At 41.5% G+C, this 21,739-nt stretch overlaps 1 protein-coding gene across 2 annotated transcripts in view; it reads right to left on the bottom strand.

Annotated features, from left to right (window-relative positions):
• Positions 1–1,156: 1,156 nt before the first annotated feature.
• Positions 1,157–21,739, bottom strand: part of INTS7 (integrator complex subunit 7) — a 42,926-nt gene continuing 22,343 nt past the window's right edge. The window contains exons 14-20 of one of the 2 annotated variants that reach the window (XM_053383238.1): positions 14,823–15,017; positions 12,935–13,038; positions 11,885–11,953; positions 8,799–8,931; positions 6,697–6,795; positions 4,054–4,239; positions 1,157–3,411 (exon numbers count right to left, since the gene is read on the bottom strand). In XM_053383238.1, the coding sequence (XP_053239213.1) occupies positions 3,118–3,411; positions 4,054–4,239; positions 6,697–6,795; positions 8,799–8,931; positions 11,885–11,953; positions 12,935–13,038; positions 14,823–15,017 (1,080 nt within the window). In that variant the 3' untranslated portion in view covers positions 1,157–3,117. Of the gene's footprint in view, positions 3,412–4,053; positions 4,240–6,696; positions 6,796–8,798; positions 8,932–9,497; positions 9,682–11,884; positions 11,954–12,934; positions 13,039–14,822; positions 15,018–21,739 lie in introns of those variants that run through there. The other variant, XM_053383237.1, reaches the window with a different exon arrangement.

Here is a 21,739-nt window from a genome sequence, read left to right as displayed (position 1 = left end):
GTAATTTGTTATGGGTGCTAAGAGTTGTTAGGCAATCCCTGTACCCCTCACAGAGCTACAATTCCCAGACTTGTCGGGATTAAAGCAAAATTTGCTAGCCCACATTGATTCCATTACTGATTTCAGACCAATTAAAGAGTTCCAAGACCTCCTAGAGTTGGTGGAAAGGAGAGACAGCTAAGTATCATCAGCATGTTGATGATCTCCAACTCCAAATCACCCCTTGCAGTCTCATGTAGAAACAAAGGGATGCTCAGTATTCCAGCAGTGGGCTAAGTGGCTTCTAAACAAGTCCAGTATCTATAGGCACAGAACTCCTTTTTCAATTAAGTAAATTTAGGGAAAGACGAGTCCTGAAGGGAAATAGCTTATTCAATCAGAAATTGGATTTTTCAGCACAAGGTGGAAATATTCAGGGATTCCCCATGGTCAGCTGATGGTATGCACACCTAGCTCCAGTGACCTCTATGTAACTTGGGTGAAAAGCCTTTGGACTGGGTTTACATAGGTTTGACTTCATCTAAGTCAGTGCTAGACGAAGGTGGCTAAAAGATAAAAATGGGGAACAAACTGTGAAGCTAGCCAGCTGATCAACACGAAGCTCCATCTACCTACGTATGTCAGAGGCAGCGTTAGAAATTTGCCAGGCGCATTTGGCTGGCTATCGGCCACTTGCGACCAAGTGAAGATGCCCGGGTGCCAGGATTGGCGGCTGACATGTCCACCATCTGGAGGTGCATGCCTGAGGAACATTGGATCTGTACTGTTTTCACATGCTAATACCCCATCCTGTAGAATTCTATCCATTATCTTTATCTGCACATTCAGAATGAATTTCAGCAACCAAAAAAGTCATATTGAAAAATATGACTTTCAAATCGTCTGCCCCAAAACAGCAACTAGGCATTCTGTTTCGGCGACTGTAACCCTGGTATAAGGAGCCATTTGGCACTTAGTTTATATATCTGAGTTTCTAACACTGGGGATTATTCATAATTTGCAAAATCAACATGCTGGGGACAGAAGAGGTGAAATGTTTCTTCGTTAAATTGGAGAGACACTTTGAAAACCAAGGCAGCCAGTGAATCAAGTATTGGCGTTTAAAGAATGCTAATGTCTGTTTTTGTCACAAGAAGTTCTGGTTTTGTTGATCAGATTCAAATGGGAAACAAATGGTTTATTAGGATATTCTATACATAACAAGGAGGCATTTGCTTGATGTAAGATGAAGTAAGAAACTACATCTGAGTAGTTTCTAAAAAAGGAGCATGTTGCAAGTAACCTCCAAACCCATCCCCCAGTATTGACAATGAAAGAAACCCTCAACCTGCATACCTGTATCATCAAGAGCTGAGTGAACTTCTCACATCTGAAAGCAAGAGGAATGGACACATTGCAAGTTCAGTAAGAGAATGCAAAGTCAATTTCTTCCTGCACAGCTATGGCATACTCCACCAACCATAGAGTATTTAATGGAAGAAGGCTCTCCATTCACAACTCTGGTACAGAATAAAGCAGGGAATTATTAGTATTAGAATTATTTTCATCCTGCCTTTCAGGATACCAAATGCTTCCAAGCCTTACTGGTAAAATTAAAGTACTTTATAACGTATGTTTGCTTTTAAAAAAATAACAGGATTCTTCTCCCTGGATAGCTGGCCTGGAGGTGGTAGGGGCAAGAGTCCATGTGGAGTAGGCTCCAAGATCATTACTTGTCTCCTTGCTCTCTTGAAGTAACTCATAATACCATACAAAATATACCCTCTTTAGGTTATAGGGTACAGGGCCTGGTCATCTGTTGCACTTCAAGCTGCATTTTGCTTTAGAATGAGTTGCCTCTTCCAAAAACCAAAACCAAAACCCTATTAAAAAGTACTCACGTAGCTTCAATGCGCATTTCCTTCATATTGTTGTTAAAAGAAGAACAGTTATAACACAACCCTTTCTGATCTTTCAACTTTCTAACCTTTCAAAGATGAATATATTTCTTTCTGGGGGACTTTGTGTTGGGGGGCGGGGCAAGGATCCCAACCAATCTGAAATGCCTTTTCCTATAAAGCAAGACAATCTCCCTTTCCCCACAATGGCATAGCTCAAGCATTATTATATAGAGAAACAACAAATATGAGCAGCTGCAAGATTCAGAGGCATTAAAGAACACCACCCCGATATTTGGAATGATATCCAAACCTCGTTCTAACTTAGCAGCATTCAAAATGATTATTTACATTTAACCACCCAGAATGTATGGACGTTTGTTGAAACTTTTTGCATTTGTAGATGTACTGAATAACACAGAGGAACACAGTTTTGCATACATAAAAACCCAATGCAATTTGAAAGACTAAATGTAGAATCGAAAGTCATGCTCCTCAGGAAGTGGCAACTGGATTACTCAAACAGCCAATATGTTGGGATGCAACCCAGGAAATTCTTGCAGACCTTTCACTGCTCACTATCTTCCAATTGGAAGCCGTCAACAACGATGCAACGGGAAACCAACTTGGCCCATTCTTATCTGAGGCTTTAAAGTGGCTTTTCTATTGTGTGTGGTGGAATGCAGGTTACAAGGCACACGGAAAGCACAATAAAACAGTGATTGGATGGATCATGTAGTGGGGCCAGATTTCAGTTCATCACACCATCCTAAAATCTGTGCTCAATGATGGCAAGAAGAGCTGGGTATGTGATGAAGCCATAAAAACATGGATTTAGGCCTCTCAGGCCCTTAGTGACCCACATCACATGAACAGGGCCATAAGAACCTGAAAAAGGCCTTTAAAGTACATAACCAAGGCTTTGTTCTGCTTTAGCAAATTTCCGCACTCCACTGCTAGAGCAATTTCAGTGGCATGGTAGAAACAGCTGGAACTATGAGCAGAACCACTTCATTCAACCAGCTTGTTATATGGAGTGCCTCAAGAGAGTTGGGTTTCAGTGACCGAGTTGCATTTTATAGGTGTGATCATTGCAGTTGCCAAGGAAGGAAGGAAAGGAGGGAGGGAGGGAGGGAGGGAGGAAGGAAGGAAGGTGTCATGGGAAACAGATGGGGAAAATGACAACGTTCACATAAAATGGAATGCTTTTCACTTGGGCTGATGAATGATAAGAACAGTGCTAAAAACGGGAATAGGCAGTTCGTTGCTGTGGCTGCGGCTGTTGTGGTGGCTGCTGTCCTTGCTGTTGCTGAAGTCGAATTTGCTGGGAGTACGGATCTTCAAGAGACTTAATCAACAGAGTGGTTTTGGGCCCCGTCTTCCATATGATACCATTGAGATCTCTAACAGAAGACTCCACTGTGATGCTGTGGGTGCCAACAATAATAAAGTTCAAGAGGAACTGTGTGCTGAAGTAATCGTTGTGAGGCTCAACCATCTGCTCCATCTCATTTGTCAGGCTGTCAATGGGCATCTGGGAAAGAAAACAGGAGCAGGAATGGCATTTTCCACAGCTTCTCTAAGGGGGTGTTCAATGTTTCAATTCTGCCATATAAGCAAAGGTTTGGCTCACGGAGGACAATATCAGAACTGTTGTCCTTTGCTTTTGTTCAGCATGTCTAAGCAAAACGTAAGAAGCCATTTAGCGCTCTCTGCTAAAGCTATTGCAAACTGCTCAGCTGTTCATAGCAGGGCTTGGGAACCTCTAAGTGATTAGCCATCCCAAGTGATCAGCATTCTCTTACTTGAGCAGATTTGCTTCCTGCTGCCAGACAGCTGTGTGTTCTTAGTCGATTGTAATGTTAGGACTTTTCAGTGCTACTGCCAAGACAGCAAGTGTGGAAAAGGATTATCTGTTCCACCTTCCCCTTTCCACTGAGATGCAAATACACAAGGCGCAGGCTTTTTCCCATGGGGATATGAACACAACACCACCACAAGATCTTACTTACAGGTTTTATCTTCAAAGAACCTGCCAGAAATGCCTACACACCCACACACCCCTCCCCCGCTGAGATTAAAATCCTCGCCACCCAACAGCAGAAAATGATATTTCCATTTAAATTCTTCATAGGTTTCAGACACTGTAAAATGGTGACAGTATACAACTCCATACCTTGTACTCTTGCCCAGATTTGGTCTGCAGTGTTGAAGATACATTTAGACAGATCGACTGAATCTTGCGGAAAAGGCCTGGTTTGGAGCCGTGCTGAACCACTCCTTCTACCTTCAATGCCATTTGCTGGTTATTCTGAACGACAATGGGCTCAGCAGGGTTGCGTGGGGATGGTGACAGGGCAAGCTGAAGTACAGATAAAATAAAAAAAGCAACTGAAACAAGAAGCACATGGAAGATGGCGAGGGATATTACAATGCTCAAGATATAATCAACACAATTTATGATCAGGGCATTCATTGCATGAGTAGTGCACTGTCAGAAAAAAAAACACGTTTTCAAGCACTCCAAACTTGAAATGCATTTTCTCTAAACTGAATTGCAGCTAACTTTTCTGTTAGAACGTTATTTTACACAATGAAGATGCTGTCCTTAATACCTCCATATTAGGGCAGCTTTAATATTTCAGTACAATCAAGCAGTAAAGCTTTCTCTGCACTTTGGGCAGCAGCTGGAAGGCTGGATGACAGCCTAAAAACTGTGTTTGAAACCAAGCAGGAAATCAGCCTTTGGCTAATTAAACAATCTATGGTCTTTTGAACTGTGAGAAGGGTATTGTTTTTGTTTGTTGCTATGTTATGTATTTTTGTGTTTTTATATTCCAAACAGCCCTGTTACCCCAACCAGAGAGACGACTTATGCTCTGGGGCATGGATTCTGCAACATTTGATAATCTTTCAAGTAAGCTTTTTTGCTTGTTAAGAGCCCTTAGCTTTTGACTCTGACAATCTTAAGTACACATACTCTAAACGACTCCAAATAGACATTAAGTCGACTGCTGTTGACACAGGCAACTGATTAGCCGAAGGAGTCCTGAAGGAAGTTCCATGAGTCTGCTGTAAAGAGAAACCTTAGCAGATGTACCTGTGCTGCGGAGATCCCTTCTAGAGAGGTACTTCTGGCAGGCTTCTTGGTGAGTTTCAGAAAGCTAGCAAAGACCTTCCTTTCTGGCAAGTATGTGCTCTTTGGGGAGCAATCCTGTCTCTCTCTCTCTGTGTATTAATTAAACATTGTGGCAAATTTGTTTGTTGCTTGATATTGTAATTACAAACTTTATCTCACTACTGTTTTTACTATTATTTACTTAACTGAAGTATCTGTAACTTGCCACTGGCCTAAAAATCTCAAAAGTTATGATTCCAGATGCCAGGGTACAAGCCTTAGAAAATGAAATTACATGAACCAGTAGTCAGGGCATACAAAGCAGCCTTACTCACATGCAAGACCGTGACCCCATCTTAACTCTGTTTTGCCTACTCTGATGGGCAGTTCTTTAGATCTTTGGCAGCTAGATTGTCAGTGGGGACAATCACTAGCCTGTAACCCTGGCGCTCAAAAGCTTGCACTGGCTGCCCATATACTAATGGGTCATGTTCTAGAGTATTGTCTTAATTGACATGGCCCTGAACAACATATGTCCAGGACAGCTCAAGGGCTGCCTAATCCCTTATATCCCTAGCCCAGTCACTGTTAGTGGCTCTCCATGGTTCTGATGTATGGCTCGAGTCCATCAGAAACCATGAGTGTGGGATGATGGACCCATTTTGTGGAACTGCCTGCCAATTGAGGTGATGCAGGGCCCCTTCCTGATGAACTTCTGGTGCCTACTGAAGACTTTCTTTTATATATCCCAGCAGGCATTTAAGTCTGACTGTACAGTTTTAATCAATTTTTATCTTTTCTATTTCCATTTTTTATTTACCTTTACCTATTTCTTGTACACTGCTTAGATAAGGTTGTAGTTAAGTGATACAACAACAACTTATTTATATACTACTACAACAACTTATTTATACCCCGCCCATCTGGTTGGGTTTCCCCAGCCACTCTGGGTAGCTCCCAACAGAATATTAAAAACACGATAAAAGATCAAACATTAAAAACTTCCCTAAACAGGGCTGCCTTCAGATGTCTTCTAAAAGTCAGATAGTTGTTTGTCTCCTTGACATCTGATGGGAGGGTGTTCCACAGGGCGGGTGCCACTACTGAGAAGGCCTTCTGTGACTCTCCATTTATACAGGGTTATGTTATGGACCTCCGTGAGCCGGAGGGGCAGAGGGGCTTTGCTGAGGCTGCTCAGCTGATGCATGGGGAAGCTGTTAGGCGGGAAGCCTCAACAATGCCCCACTGTGCCTCTGTCCCCTTCAGGCTCTGGGGAGGGTCTTCTTGTGAGCCAGGAGGACACTCATGCAAATAGATTGTGTGTAAATGGGGAGTTGCTAGTAGGCATTGTTTAAATAAACAAACAAATAAAAGCTCTGGAAAAAATAACTGCTGTATTGGGTGCCATACAATCACTAACGGCTCCCATTCTCTCTCCTATAGAAGAGCCAGGGACAAACAGAATGCAGTGAGCGATCTGAACAGAATCTCCCACTGAAAAATAGCAATAATTAAAGAATCAAAGCAGACGTAGGGATCTGCATGTCCAAATCCAATTACATTTTAACCTACAAACAGTGAGAAATCTGAGAGGTGGATTAGCAGCAATCCTCCTTCCCATTCCTCTTCCTGACAGCGAAGGGATTGTAGACATTTCTCTGCATTAACTGCAGTTAAAATTCGGTGACACCGTCAGCTTACCTTAATGCTAGTCGACTGCAGCTTCTGGAAAAAATACCTCTGGAATGACAAGGGAACTTTCAGCAAGGCAATGACTGCATTGCATAGACAAGCCGTTTGCTGGAACAAAACAATGCCAAGCCAGATCAGAACTAATCCTTTTTACAGCAGGGATCGGAAACAGAATGTACTTTGTGCATTACCGTTGCATTCACTAGCACTTATTAGGAAGCCAAGACAATGCATCATCAAGAATATGGAAGAGCGCAGCCCTCACCAGCCTGGGGGGCTCCAGGTGTTTTAGACTACAGCTTCTATGACCTGATGAGAGTTGTAGTCCAAAACGTCTGATGGGCACCAGGCTGGAATAGCCTATAGAGCTGGTGGAAACAAATCCAGTTTCCTTTCTGTATTAGGACAAGACAGGCATTGAATAGCTCCGAAAATAGCTCTGTAGTAGCTCTAAAGGAATTTGGGGAAAAGTTGTTGTTTTCCCCAACATCCCCTATTCCTAAGTGCATCATTTGATCAAGAATATATGGAAAGAAAAAATGGTGGCCAATGCAGCCTGGCACATTAGATCTCAAGGCTTCAGGGGCTTCCTGGAGACCAGAGGCCACCAGGAAGAAGAATGCAGCCAAATGGGGCAAGGCAGGGCAAGGCAGTACTGGCTTGAGAGAAACTAAGTAGCAGTGGGGAGTCCCTACAACAAAGAAAGACAAGCCATGAATGGAGCTGAAGATTAAATATGGGGAAATTCTGAAGTCTTATGGAAAACGGCTTGTTCTCTATTCTGGTCCCACAGTGCTTTCTGCAATAAAACGAGAGCAAAAATATGGCCAGCGAGAAATTAACTATGAAGAGTCCTGCTGGATCAGGCCAAAGCTCTATCTAGTTCAATATCTCGCTTCTCAGAGTGGCCAGTGAGATGATTCTGGGAAACCCACAAGCAAGAAATTAGGGCAATAGCGGCCCCCTGCTGCTATTTGAATAATTGCTTTAGTTTTTATACGGGACTCTGCGTACATTTTTATTCATACACGCATGGAAGGACAGCAGATTGCTTGCTCTCAGAGAGATCAGAGATATCCTAAAGTCAGTATCTGAAACCCTGGTTCTAGTCAATAGATTAAGCTCATTTAGAACTGTTCTCCGCCTTGTGTTTGGAGTTACATCAGCTAGCGCATGTGTTCTCGGCTGACCTGACCTGATAAGAGAAACTCTACACCAGTGAAAAGTTGTACTGAAACACAATCAGCTTCAATGAATGAAGCCAAGGTGGAGCAATGGCAGGTGGCCTCTAGGATGTTCCACACATGAACTCTCTGCATGACAGCCATCACAGCGTCAGAATCAGAAAGGTATTAAATAACACAACTCCTAGAAAACTGAGTAAAATTATAAGTAGTCCAAAGAACAATGATATAGCTCCGCATGTCACTACAAGCTTCATCCCTTTATTTCAAATTACAAATATTTCCGTCTGTTGCTACTGATGTATACCGAAGATGTATATAATGCTTTTCAAGTTGAAGCTTTCCATTCTCAAGTTTAGGAGAGGGGAAAGGGCCAAAATCTAAACAGCTGTGGATAAAGAAACATACTACTCATTAAAAAGCATGACAAATTTTGCTTTGGCTGGTCAAAATTTTTGAGAATGAGTGAAGACTTATTACAAACAAAAAATATTTTTTACTTTTCTGCATGTTCTTTAAGCTTTTTAGTATGCATGATAATCTCTGGATTATACCTATGTTTCTATCGGTTAATTCATTATACCTAAATATCAATGCTGCTTCCACCATTCCTATAGCTTTAGTTAATAAATTACAGATTGAAGCCAAGTCTTGACTTGTCACTTCCACCTTGACCACTGAACAGTACAATCTCCTCAAAAATACAAATCTGGCACTGTGAGTCATTAAAAATTATGCCCTCTAAAGCATAAAACGAATCTCCAATGTTGCTCTATGGTAGAAACCTGTTTTATTCCATCTCTCTGGTTATATGCTATTTGTGACCAATACAAAACCTGGGGTCATCTATCTTTTGACTTCTTGTTTCAAAGGAATGTAAAGAAATACTATTTTAAAAGTCCCTATAACAAAGTGGCTATTACTTGCCATGTAAGACACGGGTGCATATTTTCTGTTCAGTGATTCCACTTCTTCCAGCACATGACTGAACACAGACATCATTCTCCTTTCATATTCACTTGTGGCATGTACCACTCCAGCAGAGCCATATTCCTGTAAACTAGAAAAGAAATTCATTCCGGTGATGCCCAATGTGTGCCTTTCCCTAACTTTTCCAAAGTGTCTTGGGTATTTTTACACAATGCTTTGGGACTCTAGGCTGGATAAGAAGGTGAGATAAAGATTCTATAAAATCATCATCTTGTCTATATATACTTAACCATTTCATAGGAAAACAAATAATTTCCTGGAAATAGCACAGCCTCTCCGACAGGTTCCTTTGTCCTTGTAAGTGCTGTCCTCCATGGATACCCTCCCCATCTTTATAGGCATTTCACACTTAATCTGAACATCTCCAATTCACTTAAACATTTCTTCCTTACTCAATTAAAAAATGAAATAAAAAACCTTGGAATAAATTTGTGACACATCTGCAAAGCAGTTGCTTGTGCATTCAGCGCCGAATTGAATACACAAGAAGTGTCCCCTGAACTGAAAAGGCAGATGGCTCAGTTTTGCTGAAGTAGCCTGCACTGACACATGGAAGCCACCTCCACACAATGCATTCTCTGCACTGGTTCACCAAAACAATGATGTGGTTGTTGTGTCTGGCAAACATGGTTTTCCTTCTCCTCTGGACCAAATCTGACATGTGGGTGAAGATGCTGCCTGCCAATCGCCTGGCATCACTATCACCAGGTGATGCTGCGCTCGGAAGCCCCGATCGTCAGGACGTCAAAGTTCAGTGCAGGGCTTGAAAACCTTTTTGCTTGGGTAATGTTTCAGGTTTGGATGTAATGATAAACTGCGGCTAATAGAAAACAGAAGTGACAGCTTCCAATCATTTCTGTTCAGCAGCAGTGAAGAGGAAAGTGAAAAATGCAGGAGCCAAAAGCTGTGCACAACAGTTTAGCGTTACCTCTGAATTGGGCCATTGTTTTAAAAAGTGTGTACTGTCTATGTGGATTAAGATCTACTAGGCATCAGTTCAGTCCTGTAACTCCCATGTTTAAATGAGCCATTACTACTTCTGAGCAATTCTTTCCGATTTCCAGTCTCACGGGATCTGATCAACTTACGTTCTATCAACAGAAATCAGAGTCAGCCCAAAGGGAGACCTTTTACTAGCACCAAGGCGGCTTACATGGCTATCTTTGTCCCTTGAGAAACTTCATCAAAGTCAATGGCATTACACCAGAGATTAATTATCTGGTTAATTTAGGGGATTTCAAAAGCTAAGGAGGAAAACAGGGACTATTCAAGAGAGCCCAATGGTATGGGGGGGGGGAGCCCTGGCTTTTTAAGCAAACTTATTTGGAATTTAGTTCCATTGAAATTATTAGTGCTTACATCAAATAAAGTTTATTTAGAACCAGGTATACGAGCAATACAAGGAAGAAGTATTTGTCATTTATTTTATTTTTAACTTCAGCAAGAGCTTGTGGCATCTCATCTTGAACTATTTCTAAGAATGCCGGGGTTCTCTTAAAGCTTAACAGAGGCTTCTCAGTGAGAACAGAAATGACAGACAAGCTCTCCTAAAAGATGGCTTGTGCAACACTAGTGATCTTCCACTGCAATGCACTGATGCATGCTCTTGTCTGTGCTTTAAGTTCAATGAGGAGGCCCAAGCCAGGGAACTGAATGTGTAATTTAATGACTCTCTTTTCTATGCTTTTTTGCTTTCTCTGTTTTACCTGTAAGCTGCCTTGGGGAAAAGGTGGCAAACAAATATTATTACTATTGTTATAATACTGTAAAACATCCTCTGTAACATTAGGGGTTCCATGGCAGACATGTAAGGTTTCCACAGGAGATGTCAATGTGAAAATCCTTCCTAGAAGGAAGACTGAAAAGCACTAAACTATAGAATCTCAGTTTCACCAAGGTGCAATGTCCGCAATGCTTTCATCCCTAGAGAAAAAAATCACTAAGGGTTGTATCCAAAGTGGCAGTAATACGTCTTCAAACAACACAATAATTTCCACTTGTGCAACAGGACTTCCTGCCTCCTTCCCCTGCACACCCCCTAAATGTGTTCTGTGGGTTTCTCCATCCACCCAGAGGAGACTGGGAGAGGGTGGAGGGAGAAGAGGAAGTCCTGTTGTGCAAGCTGAAATCTTTACACTGATGGGACATGTTAGTTGGATACAGCCCTGATAATTTTTAAAGTAAGGATTGCCTAGCTAAAACATTATAACCAAATAGGTTGAATCTATTTTTTCTAAATATTTTCTGCCACTCCCAGCCAGCTTCATTTAGCTGTTGACTTCCAACTCCTATCAGCCGCAGGCGGCATGGCAAATGGTCGGTGTTGATAGGAATTGTAGTCCAACAACAGCTAGAGGGCTACAGGTTCCCCCATCCCTGATTTAGCCCAATCATCAACCCACTTTAGGGAAATCAGGATTCCCTTCAAAAGATTTCTAATTTTTGCTGTCCTGATGCCTATCAGTATAAACAATAATCTGCTGAATGTTACATTGCTACTCATCCACATGACAAGTTCATGCGCTAGTTCATGCACCTCGTTATCAGCACGGTACAGTGCCGACAGTTTATTTTATTTTAATACTTCTATTAAAATTTTGTTTAAATCAAAAAATTGAAGTATGAAGTCACTGTCAAATTTTAAAAAGTATACGTTTAGCTTTAATTTTGGAGCCAAGGAAAAAGGCAAAGTTGCTAAAGAACTAATATGGTTTTTAAAAAATACTTTCTGAATGACAATAAGCATGCACTACATATAGTTAATGAATTGCTTCCCATGAAACAGTGCATTTCAGTGAAATGCAGCTGAAGTTTCTTTCAGACGAACAAATAAACTAAAGGTAAATTTGAATGGACTCTTCCATATACTCAAAATGTTTAACTTTGTGCAACTTTATTTCACAGGAACCCTGGCTAAACTACTGCTAGACATTTTCACCTTGATTAATGGCTACTTAAATTAGAAAATAATGGCAAGACTGGGTGACAAGAGGCTGAAGAAATTAAGTCTGCATCATATTTACCTTGCAGATTCAGGATCTAAAATCAGGGCTTCGATTGCATGCGATATCAATAAGCAACCTTGCTGCTGTCTGACATAATGTTAAAGGTGAACAAATGAAATTGGCAAAATCAAATTAATATTACATGGTTCATTAAAATAATGGCCGTAAGTTACTAGAATCAGCATGGCCTTCATTTCTGGGGAGATCGTAATACAACATGAATTTAAGCAACTTGATTCCACAGACCACTTCACATTGGAGAGCCAGTGTGGTGTAGTGGTTAAGAGTGGTAGTCTCGTAATCTGGGGAACCGGGTTCGCTTCCCCGCTCCTCCACATGCAGCTGCTGGGTGACCTTAGGCCAGTCACACTTCTCTGAAGTCTCTCAGCCTCACTCACCTCACAGAGTGTTTGTTGTGGGGGAGGAAGGGAAAGGAGAATGCTAGCCGCTTTGAGACTCCTTCGGGTAGTGATAAAGCAGGATATCAAATCCAAACTCTTCTTGGATACAATGCTGAACCAGAGTTTAGCCCAATGCAATTGTGCCTAGGGAGGCGTCAGGTTCATGCACTCCCCACCCTGTTTTGGTCATGAACAGGAGATTTGAAACGTTTGGACCCAAGCTATTTATTGGTTTGCCTGCACCCATACTAATCTGCCATCATCACCCTGTTTCGGAAGCTCACCTTCTGTGCCCAACCCTCAGGTCAGCAAGAAGGTTGACCATGAGGAAGAGATCCTTGCCCATGGTGGCATCATAGCTACAGAGCTCCCTCCCATTGAACCTGTGCCAAATCTCTACATTGCATTGTTTTCCAGAAGGCGCTGAAGAAGAGCTTTCTAGGTATGATGCTTGATAGCTGGGTAATGGTCTGACACAATGATATCAAGTGCTAAATTCTGGCAAACAAACTCTGGTGTTCGGTGTTGGCTTTAAAAGAAAACTGGCATGCTGAATTTGTAAGAAAGTTATGTCCTAAGCTCCAGTAATAAATTCTTAAGAGTCATCTTTACAAGGCATATCCTTAGAGAAAAATAACCAAGCCCTGTGCTTTGAAAAGTAGGATACAGCTCCACATTCCTCAAAGTTGCTGAGTCTGCATCAAAAGATGATTGATAGAGATCTCCGTATCTTGCAGCTAGGTTCCTGAATTCTTCCATGGAGAGTTTCATCTGTAGCAACAAAAGGGGTGGGGACAAAAACTAAGCACTACTCATGATTGATTGCACTGAACTGAACTAATATTTATATTTCTTTGTATATCCTTGTGCTATGCTCACTTTTCTCATTTGTTTCCATTAGGTCATAAATTGAAAAGGTCAAACAAATACACCACAGAACCCCTGCACTGAGCCCTCATATCACTGGCTCAACTGGCAAGACTGTACCTTCTCTCCATCCTGTCTTGGGACACAGGCTCGCCTGAAGCCAACTGAGCTTCCCTGCTTTCTTTGGCCCCATTAGCAGCCCCTAACATATAGAACCAGCAGGTGATTATTGGAAAGCTGCTCAGAATCCAATTACAACTTGCACCTCAAACGTATCAGTTCTCTCTTTGCCCTGTTGAAAGTTGCCTTTGCCTCACTTCTTGCACCGTCCAGTTCCCTCCTCCCTGCCAATTTGCTCTTCAGATTTCTCCCTGATCCTGCCTCACAATCCAATTCCTGCCTTTCCCCCACCCTGCCCATCTAAATTAGGTTAGGCTCTGTTAGGAGCAGGGCCTTTTCAATTGTGGAATATTCTCTTCTGCTAGACCTGCCTGGCTAAATCAATTCTTGCTTTTAAGAGGCAAATGAAAACCACGGCACTCTGCCAGACTTTTGGAATCTGAAGGTTGAAATCTCCGATACTAGATTTTATTATTATTATTAATTTGCTCTAGTTTGCTTTATGAATTTTCAAAGTGCATTTTGTGGCAATTTTGGAGGATCCTTGTGCGCCAAAATGCAGGGTACTCATTTATGGGACAAAGCAATTCAGTGGGGTAGGGAGAATCCAAAACCTTTCCAGTCTCATACCAGCCGAGGCAGAAGGTCAAGGGGGCTGATAGAGGGAAAATAAGCTCCACAGTTGGTATATTCCCCCCTCTCTTATGAGGGGAGTGTTTGTATGTTGGGGAATGGGTCAAAATAGCCCACATAATGAGTCATTGTGAATACCCCTAACTATGGCTTGATGTGACGACTGAACTGGGTCAATGTATATCTGATCTTATGCACACTGAAGTTTGTTTTTGGCTTACTTATCATGGTTTGTTGAACTGAAACAAACCGCCACCTCCAGTTCTCGCATTCTTCTAAGCCAGAGATTTTGTTTAGTTTCCTCTGTGTACTAGGAGGGAGGAGCAAAGGGGACAAGATTGGAGCATTCACTGTAAGGGATTAACTCTGGGGCAAGCAAGACTAAATCAGGGCAGGAACATATTAACAAATCAACGGCCATATGAATTCTGTGAAGTTGAAGTGCTAACATGCCCCAGAAGGCAAGCAAGGAGGGGAAACTAAGTACTTCCACTGGGAGCACCTTTCACGGACAAAGCTATGTTTCTGGCCTCCGTATAAGGTGGAACCTTTAGCAGGGCATCATGAAACAGATCTTACTATGCTAAATCAGAGATGGGGAACATGTAGGCCTCTAAATGTTGTTGGATCCAGCTCCCATAATTCCCTGCCAGTGTGACCTGTGGTCAGGGATGATGGGAGTTCATAGCTCCTGGGCACAGGCACTAAACAATATTCTTTCTGCAGAAGGTCTGTACCTTTTCAACATGTTTATAGGAGAACACTGTGGCTTCTGCCCATTGCAAAAGGATCCTCATCCTTTAATGATCGGCTGAATTGCAGCTACTGGTCACTTTTTTGGTCAGTGTTCACTGTTCATTGTTTTCATCTCAGCACACCAAGCCAAGTAAAAATATAATTGCACGTTCATAACAGGGACAAACTGGAGCACATGCCTGGTTGGAAATGCGTCCACACCGCTGAAGGTCACTGCCTGAGGTCATGACAATGGTTGTGGCAATGGCAGGTGGAGGACTAGTCTTCAGGCTATTACAAGTGCAGATGAGCTGAGAGAAAGCCTGAAGGAGGTCAATCCGGAGTTTGACAAACCCGCACTGAAAGCTCAAAGGGTTAAGGGGTGTGCTGGCAGCCTGAAAGACAAACAAAACACAGAGTCAGAACTTTTGAGACTGGTGACCCAAGCCAAAAGCCATTGACGAATGCCCTTTCGATTTTAGAAATCATTTCTCTAGAAGAACACTTTGTTTAGATAATGTGGGATATTTGGGGGATTATGTATTAGTATTCAGAAGAACATTCCACGGGTGAACTTTCTGGATGACAGCTCCCACAGATATTCAGAAGTTGCTACAGCTGCTTGGAGCAGGGGGATAGACTTTTACAAGATTTAGATTAATAAGGAAACGTAATTTAGATTAGGAGTGGGTAGAGTTCAGGCCTGTGAGATCTACTTTGTTTTTTACAAGTACCGCAAGAATTACCAAGTCCGATGCAAAAAACAGCAGAATCCCCAACCTGTCAGTGTCTCAGGCCTTCTAAGTCAGTCCTCAGATCCACTCCACCCAATTAGCTCACCCAGCTCATGGAGATGCATGCCAGGCCAGTTCCCTCATCCACAATTAAATCAGAAGGTCCGGCAGATGAGCAGCTTCATACGCAAAAGACCCAGGATTGGGGAGTCCAGAAATGGGCTATCTGTAACCCTGCTAGAACCAATGACCCCATCCCTCCACCCCGTCACATCTCCCTCAAACTCATAATCACCCCAGTAGAGGTCTCTGCCGAGTAGAGCAAGGTCCTAATTTCCAATACCTCCTTTCTCTCTGCACTAGGCACCTTCAAAAATTTATCATCACGCAAGCATTAGGATAATGTGTGGCCAGAGCTGAAGAAAAGGGAGAAGCAGCCATGTTTTCCAGTGCCAATTTTAAAAATGAGCAGCCACAATAGCAGCAGATTTATAAGGAAGGATATAAGGATATGTATCTGTCCAGCCTTTGTGAAGGATGATATTCTGATCCTAGATTGGCTTGAGAACCCAAGTTAAGGGCCAAAGATGTAAAGGGAGACAGAGGAGAAAGAAAAGGACAGAGCATATGCATTTGTAAATGGCGTGTAGACACATAGCTTGTATGCATTCAGCAGCAATACTTTCTGAATTAACATATTTGTCAGAGTTCTGCGGATGTCCAAGCTAATAAACAAAGCTCTGTGATTTCCATATACAAAGGGCACAATAAAAGACACATGAAACAACCAAATCAGTATTTGCCCAGAGAGATGAACAAACTACTTAGCTGCCTTTTTAAAGCTTCATAAGAAACAATTACTGGTTAATAAAAGGCTCAAACTAGGGCACATACATTGCAAAGGCAACCTAAAACATCAATTTTCTCATACTGTAGTTCTTCTATTGAAACGGGCACTATTTTTGTCACAATAAGCAATTAAATACATTTCCTGCTCCATATAAACCAAGCTCTATCTTATTTCTGCTTGCCTGAGCTGACAAATTGCCTTCTTCTGGAGTCAGAAATGTTCACGCACACATTGTGCAACACAGGACTGCAGCAATTCAATAGAACTGGCAAGTTAAATAAGCCTTGGGCCTGTCTTCTTCCTACCACATCAAGGGACTCACTTTGAAGACAATGTATTTATATCCTGTAATTTTTGAGATCAAGTTTGGACAAACTGTGTCTCACCACAACATGTATCCCCCTCAAGGTGCTTTTCTGCAGGCTCTCCCCCTTCCCTGAGGAGAAAATGGCTTTTCTGGCTCTTTGCATAGCCATGGCAATGAAAAACCAGGACAGAGGATATAGGGCCATTCCTTTTTTTGTTTTGTTTTTTTTTAAAATATTTTTATTCAAGAATTTTTCCATATAAACATAACATACATAAACATACAAAGACAAAAACAAAACAAAAAAAACATGTACCATTTCATATCCTGATTTCTTATACCTTCCTTCCCCGACTTCCTCATGCCTCCCTTTTCTGTATTCCAAATTCTTATCAATTACTCAGCAAATCTTCCCTTATTTTAATTTAAGTTTAAGCTAATCCTCCTTATTCTCCTTGTCTTAACCATTACTAGTAGTAACCGTTTACTTTCCAATCCATCATCATTCTAACTTTCATTAACTTTGTGATATTTCTTTAAATAGTCCTTGAATTTTTTCCATTCTTCTTGCGCTGTTTCTCTTCCCTGGTTTCGGATTCTGCTCGTCATTTCTGCCAAGCCCATGTAGTCTATCACCTTCATCTGCCATTCTTCCAGTGTGGGTAGATCTTGCGTCTTCCAGTACTTCGCAATAAGTATTCTAGCTGCTGTTGTAGCATACATGAAAAAAGTTATGTCTGTCTTTAACACCCCTTGGCCGACAATACCCAAGAGAAAGGCCTCTGGTTTCTTGGTGAAAGTATATTTAAATACCTTTTTGAGTTCATTATAGATCATTTCCCAGAATGCCTTTATCTTCGGGCACGTCCACCAAAGGTGAAAAAATGTACCTTCCTTTTCTTTACATTTCCAACATTTATTGTCAGGCAAATGGTAAATCTTTGCAAGCTTGACCGGGGTTATGTACCACCTATAGATCATTTTCATAATATTTTCTCTTAGGGCATTACATGCCGTAAATTTCATCCCGGTGGTCCACAACTTTTCCCAATCAGCAAACAAAATATTATGACCAATGTCCTGAGCCCATTTAATCATAGCTGATTTAACCGTTTCATCTTGTGTATTCCATTTCAGCAGCAAATTATACATTTTTGACAAATTCTTAGTACTGGATTCTAACAATTCAGTCTCCAATTTGGATTTTTCCACCTGGAAGCCAACTTTACTGTCCAGTTTAAACACTTCATTTATTTGGTGATAATGCAACCAATCTCTCACCTTCCCTTTTAGTTTCTCAAAACTCTGCAATCTCAGTTTGCCCAACGCCATGCCTTGAATGGCATCTTCTATTTCTTGTGCTGATATCTCCTGGTTCAAAATAGTCATACTTTCCTGCGAGACCTTTTTCAGCCCATTTTCCTCGAGGAATTGTTGTATGTCCATTTCCTTCTGCGGCCCTTGTGTGTAAAGTTGTCTAAAGTAGTTCTGAAAACAGTTCCTAATTTCAGCTGGGTTGCTTATATTCTTTCCTTCCACTTCTATATTTGTTACCGTGTTGAGTTTTTGTCTCTTCTTTATTTGCCAAGCCAATAACTTGCCACATTTGTCTGCAGATTCAAAGGTCTTTTGTCTCATTTGCTTAATTTTCCACTCTAATTCTTGATTCGTCAGTTCCATATATTGTGTTTGATAAAATTTGATTTCTCTTAAAATCTCTTGTGATTTTGGCTTCAATCTTAGTTTCTTTTCCCCTTCTTTTATCTTTTCCAGAATTTTTTCCTTCCTCTCATTTTGTTTTCTTTTCTTTAATGTGTTTTGTTGTATCAAAAACCCTCTCATCACGGCTTTGCTTGCGTCCCATACTATTCTTTTTTCTACTTTAGTCCTTAAATTGATTTCAAAATAATCTTTCAGAGTCTTTTGGGCCTTCTTGCAAATCTCCTCATCTCTAAGTAAAGTGTCATTCATTCTCCATCTAAAGGAGCCAGTTGTTGTTTGTCTCATCACCATCTTTACTGCATTGTGGTCGGAGAAAGTTTTTGGGCAGATTTCCACTCTCTTTATGTTCTGCGCCATACTGCTAGTCACCCAGATTTGGTCGATCCTTGTCCATGTCATTTTGGCTTCAGAGAAGAAGGTTCCCTCTCTTTCTAATGGGTGTTTTGTTCTCCAAATATCTATCAAGTCCATATTGTCAGTCATTTCGAAAAAGGTCTTTGGTAGTCTTCCATCTTTTGTTACTACCTGTCTTTGTGCTTTGTCCATATTTGTTGAAACTACTCCATTCATGTCTCCCATCATAATTAGATTATAATCCATATAGTCCATCAAAGTCTCATGCAACTTCTTGAAAAATTCAGCTTTCCCTTCATTTGGCGCATAGACTCCCATTATCAGATACTTTTCTCCTTGAGATTGGATTTCAATTGCCAAATATCTTCCTTGGTCGTCTTTGAAGATTTGTTTCGGTTGCAGCTTTTCCTTTGCATAAATCACTACTCCTCTCTTTTTTACTCTGTCTGAAGATATAAATTCTTGTCCCAGTCTTTTATTTATTAATAATTTCCTGTGTGCTCTTGTCACATGGGTCTCTTGTAGACAAATCAAGTCCAATTGGTCTTTCTTTAGAGCATGAAATATATTTTTCCTTTTTCTGGGAATATTTAAGCCGTTACAATTCCAGGTTAGAAGTTGCAGAGACATGATGGGGTTATTTACTCTTTCCTCCTACAGCTCCCAATTTTTGTTCCTCGTTTGTCGGTGGTTCCGTTGCCGTATCTAGTGAAGGATGCCCTTGCCCTGGAAACGTCTCTTTCTGTAGGTCTTCTTCGTGTTCTCCTAAGAACTTGTCTTTATCACTCACTGTCTTTATTCTTTTTATTCTTCTTTTCTTCCCCTTGTATTTAAAAGACAAGCCTTGGGGAAACTCCCACCTAAATTGAATGTAGTTCCTTTTCAGCAGTATCACCAGGTCCTTGTAGTGTCCTCTTGCGTCCAAAATGCTTTTAGGAATATCTTTAAAAATCTCGATGTGAAAATCTTCAATTCGAAGGGTTGTTTGGTAATGCAGGTTCAGTATTTTGTCCCGTTCCTCCTTTGATCTCAGAGTTATTAAGCAGTCTCTGGGTCTGTTCTTCCTCTGCCTTGTTCCCAGTCTAAATGCACTTTCTATCTTAAATTCTTCTTTGTCCAACTCCTGCTTCCAAAAGTCAGAAAATTCTTTTGTCAGGTAGTCCACCAGGTTATCTCCTTCCTTTTCTGGCACAAGTCTGATCCTTAGGTTCCTCTCCTTGCGTTGCATATCTTGCATAGAAAGTGCCAGTTCATACTCATCTAGTTTCTTGAACACTGGTGGAAACTTTCCCTCAGCAGCAGTTGCAATTTCTTTAGCTTCCTCAGCTATCTTTCTTGTTGTAGATGATTCTTCCAGTAATTTCCCAATTGCTTCTGCATTTGAGTTCACTTTATTCCCAAGGTCAGTTATACTTTTTGTATTTGAATCAATTTTCCCAGAGATTTCTTCAATTTTCTTATTTGTTTCAGCAACTTGTATTTTAGTTTCAGCAACTTGTGCTTTAGTTTCTGCGCCTTGCTTTTTTAGTTCCTCCAAAGAATCATTTATCTTCTCCAGTACCTTGGCAAATGATTCCTCTGTAGACATTGTTTTCACTCTTGCCTTTGAGGCAGCTGTAGTTCCAGAGGCTCCTGATACAGAAGCCCTTCTCTGCATGAAAGAATCAATTTTATATTGTCTGCCTGATCTCAAGGTTGTTTCTTGTGAATCCCCTTTCTCTTTACCATCTGCCATAACAAGATCTTTTAGTCAAGGTCATTCCCACACTCTTAAGCTGTCAAACAAAAGTTCTCAGATTTTACACTTCACTTGTTGCTGTAACAATTTGTAAGTCCTCTAGAGGGCGCAGAGTCAGTTTTTTACTTCTCCAAATAGTCCCACACTCTCCTAAAAGTAAACAAAAGTTTTCCTGGTCCCTTCCAATTGTTCTTTTCTCTTTCTAAGGGACCCAAGTCAATAATGTCCTGTAAGTAACTTTACAATGCAACAAAATAAGTATTTCAAGTTGAGAGTAACCAAAGTCAATTAAAGATACTTTTTAACCTTCTTATAGCAACAGTCCTTAGCCGGTTCCTTTTCTCCGGCAGTCCGATCCCAGGTTTAAGAACAGCGGTATTTAACTCAGTTCTTTAAAGTTGGCAAAAAAACATTTTAAAATCTTCTCCCCCCCCCTTCTGCCTTCGGGGAGGGAGTTCTTTGCTTTGGTGGTGGATTTCTTAATTCCCGCAAATTTCCTCTCAAGCAGTTACAGCTAGAGTGCCTTTCGCTTTGATCTTGCTACAGAACGGAAAGCAGACTTCCTTTTTAGTGCTTATCCGTCTCGGTGCCCAATTTCTTAACTTTTAATGTCCAATTGTATTTTAGCGGTCAATCCTACTCACGGATAGTTGTTCTTTTAATCCAATTTCGCCGGAAGAAGTCAGCGCTCTCCGCTAATGGCGACGCGGCTTCGCTTCGCAGGCTGGGTGAAGACGACTCTCAGCACCGCTCCTCACACCCTCCGCTGATCCGCAGCCTTTAAAAAGGCTATTTCACAGCGTCGGGGGGGCGCAAAGGTGCCCGCCGAGTCTCCAGTTCACAGGCAACACGCCTGTGATTTTTAAGGGTCCCCGCTCCGCCGTAGCTGACAGGACCCGAACCTACGAAGCAGATCTCTCCCGGAGCTCCGGGAGAAATCCGCCATTAAGCGCTGGCGCTAACCGGAAGTGGATATAGGGCCATTCCTATCCTCACTACAAACCTGCAAGGTAGATTAAGGAGAGACCAAGCCAAGCTTACCTCTGGGGTGAGGCTGGATTGATCTCTGCCTGCCTGAATTCAGTCCAATGTTCTAACCACAACAACACATTGAACTGAGCAAAGCTTTGAAGATGAAGAAGCTTAAGAATGCATATTCATTACTTGGCCACGTCTCATGCTTCCCACACCCATTTTAAGTGGTAGATCCAGAATTTCTTGGATTGGTTATTTATGTCAGAATAAGCTTATGCAACATGGTCCATAATAAGGTCAAGCCGAGCCTCCAACACATTAATGCAAATAATCCACAAATGATGTCGTTGTTCATGTAACCAAAATACAAATTAGTTGCTGTTTCTCTACTGCATAATATATTTCCAGTGCAGCAGGGCAAGTCCCTCTCCCTGGCT

The sequence above is a fragment of the Podarcis raffonei genome, chromosome 3 (assembly GCF_027172205.1).
Source record: "Podarcis raffonei isolate rPodRaf1 chromosome 3, rPodRaf1.pri, whole genome shotgun sequence".
Taxonomy (NCBI): domain Eukaryota; kingdom Metazoa; phylum Chordata; class Lepidosauria; order Squamata; family Lacertidae; genus Podarcis; species Podarcis raffonei.
Note: the sequence above shows the minus strand (reverse complement) of the source record. Positions and strands in the feature narration are given on the sequence as shown.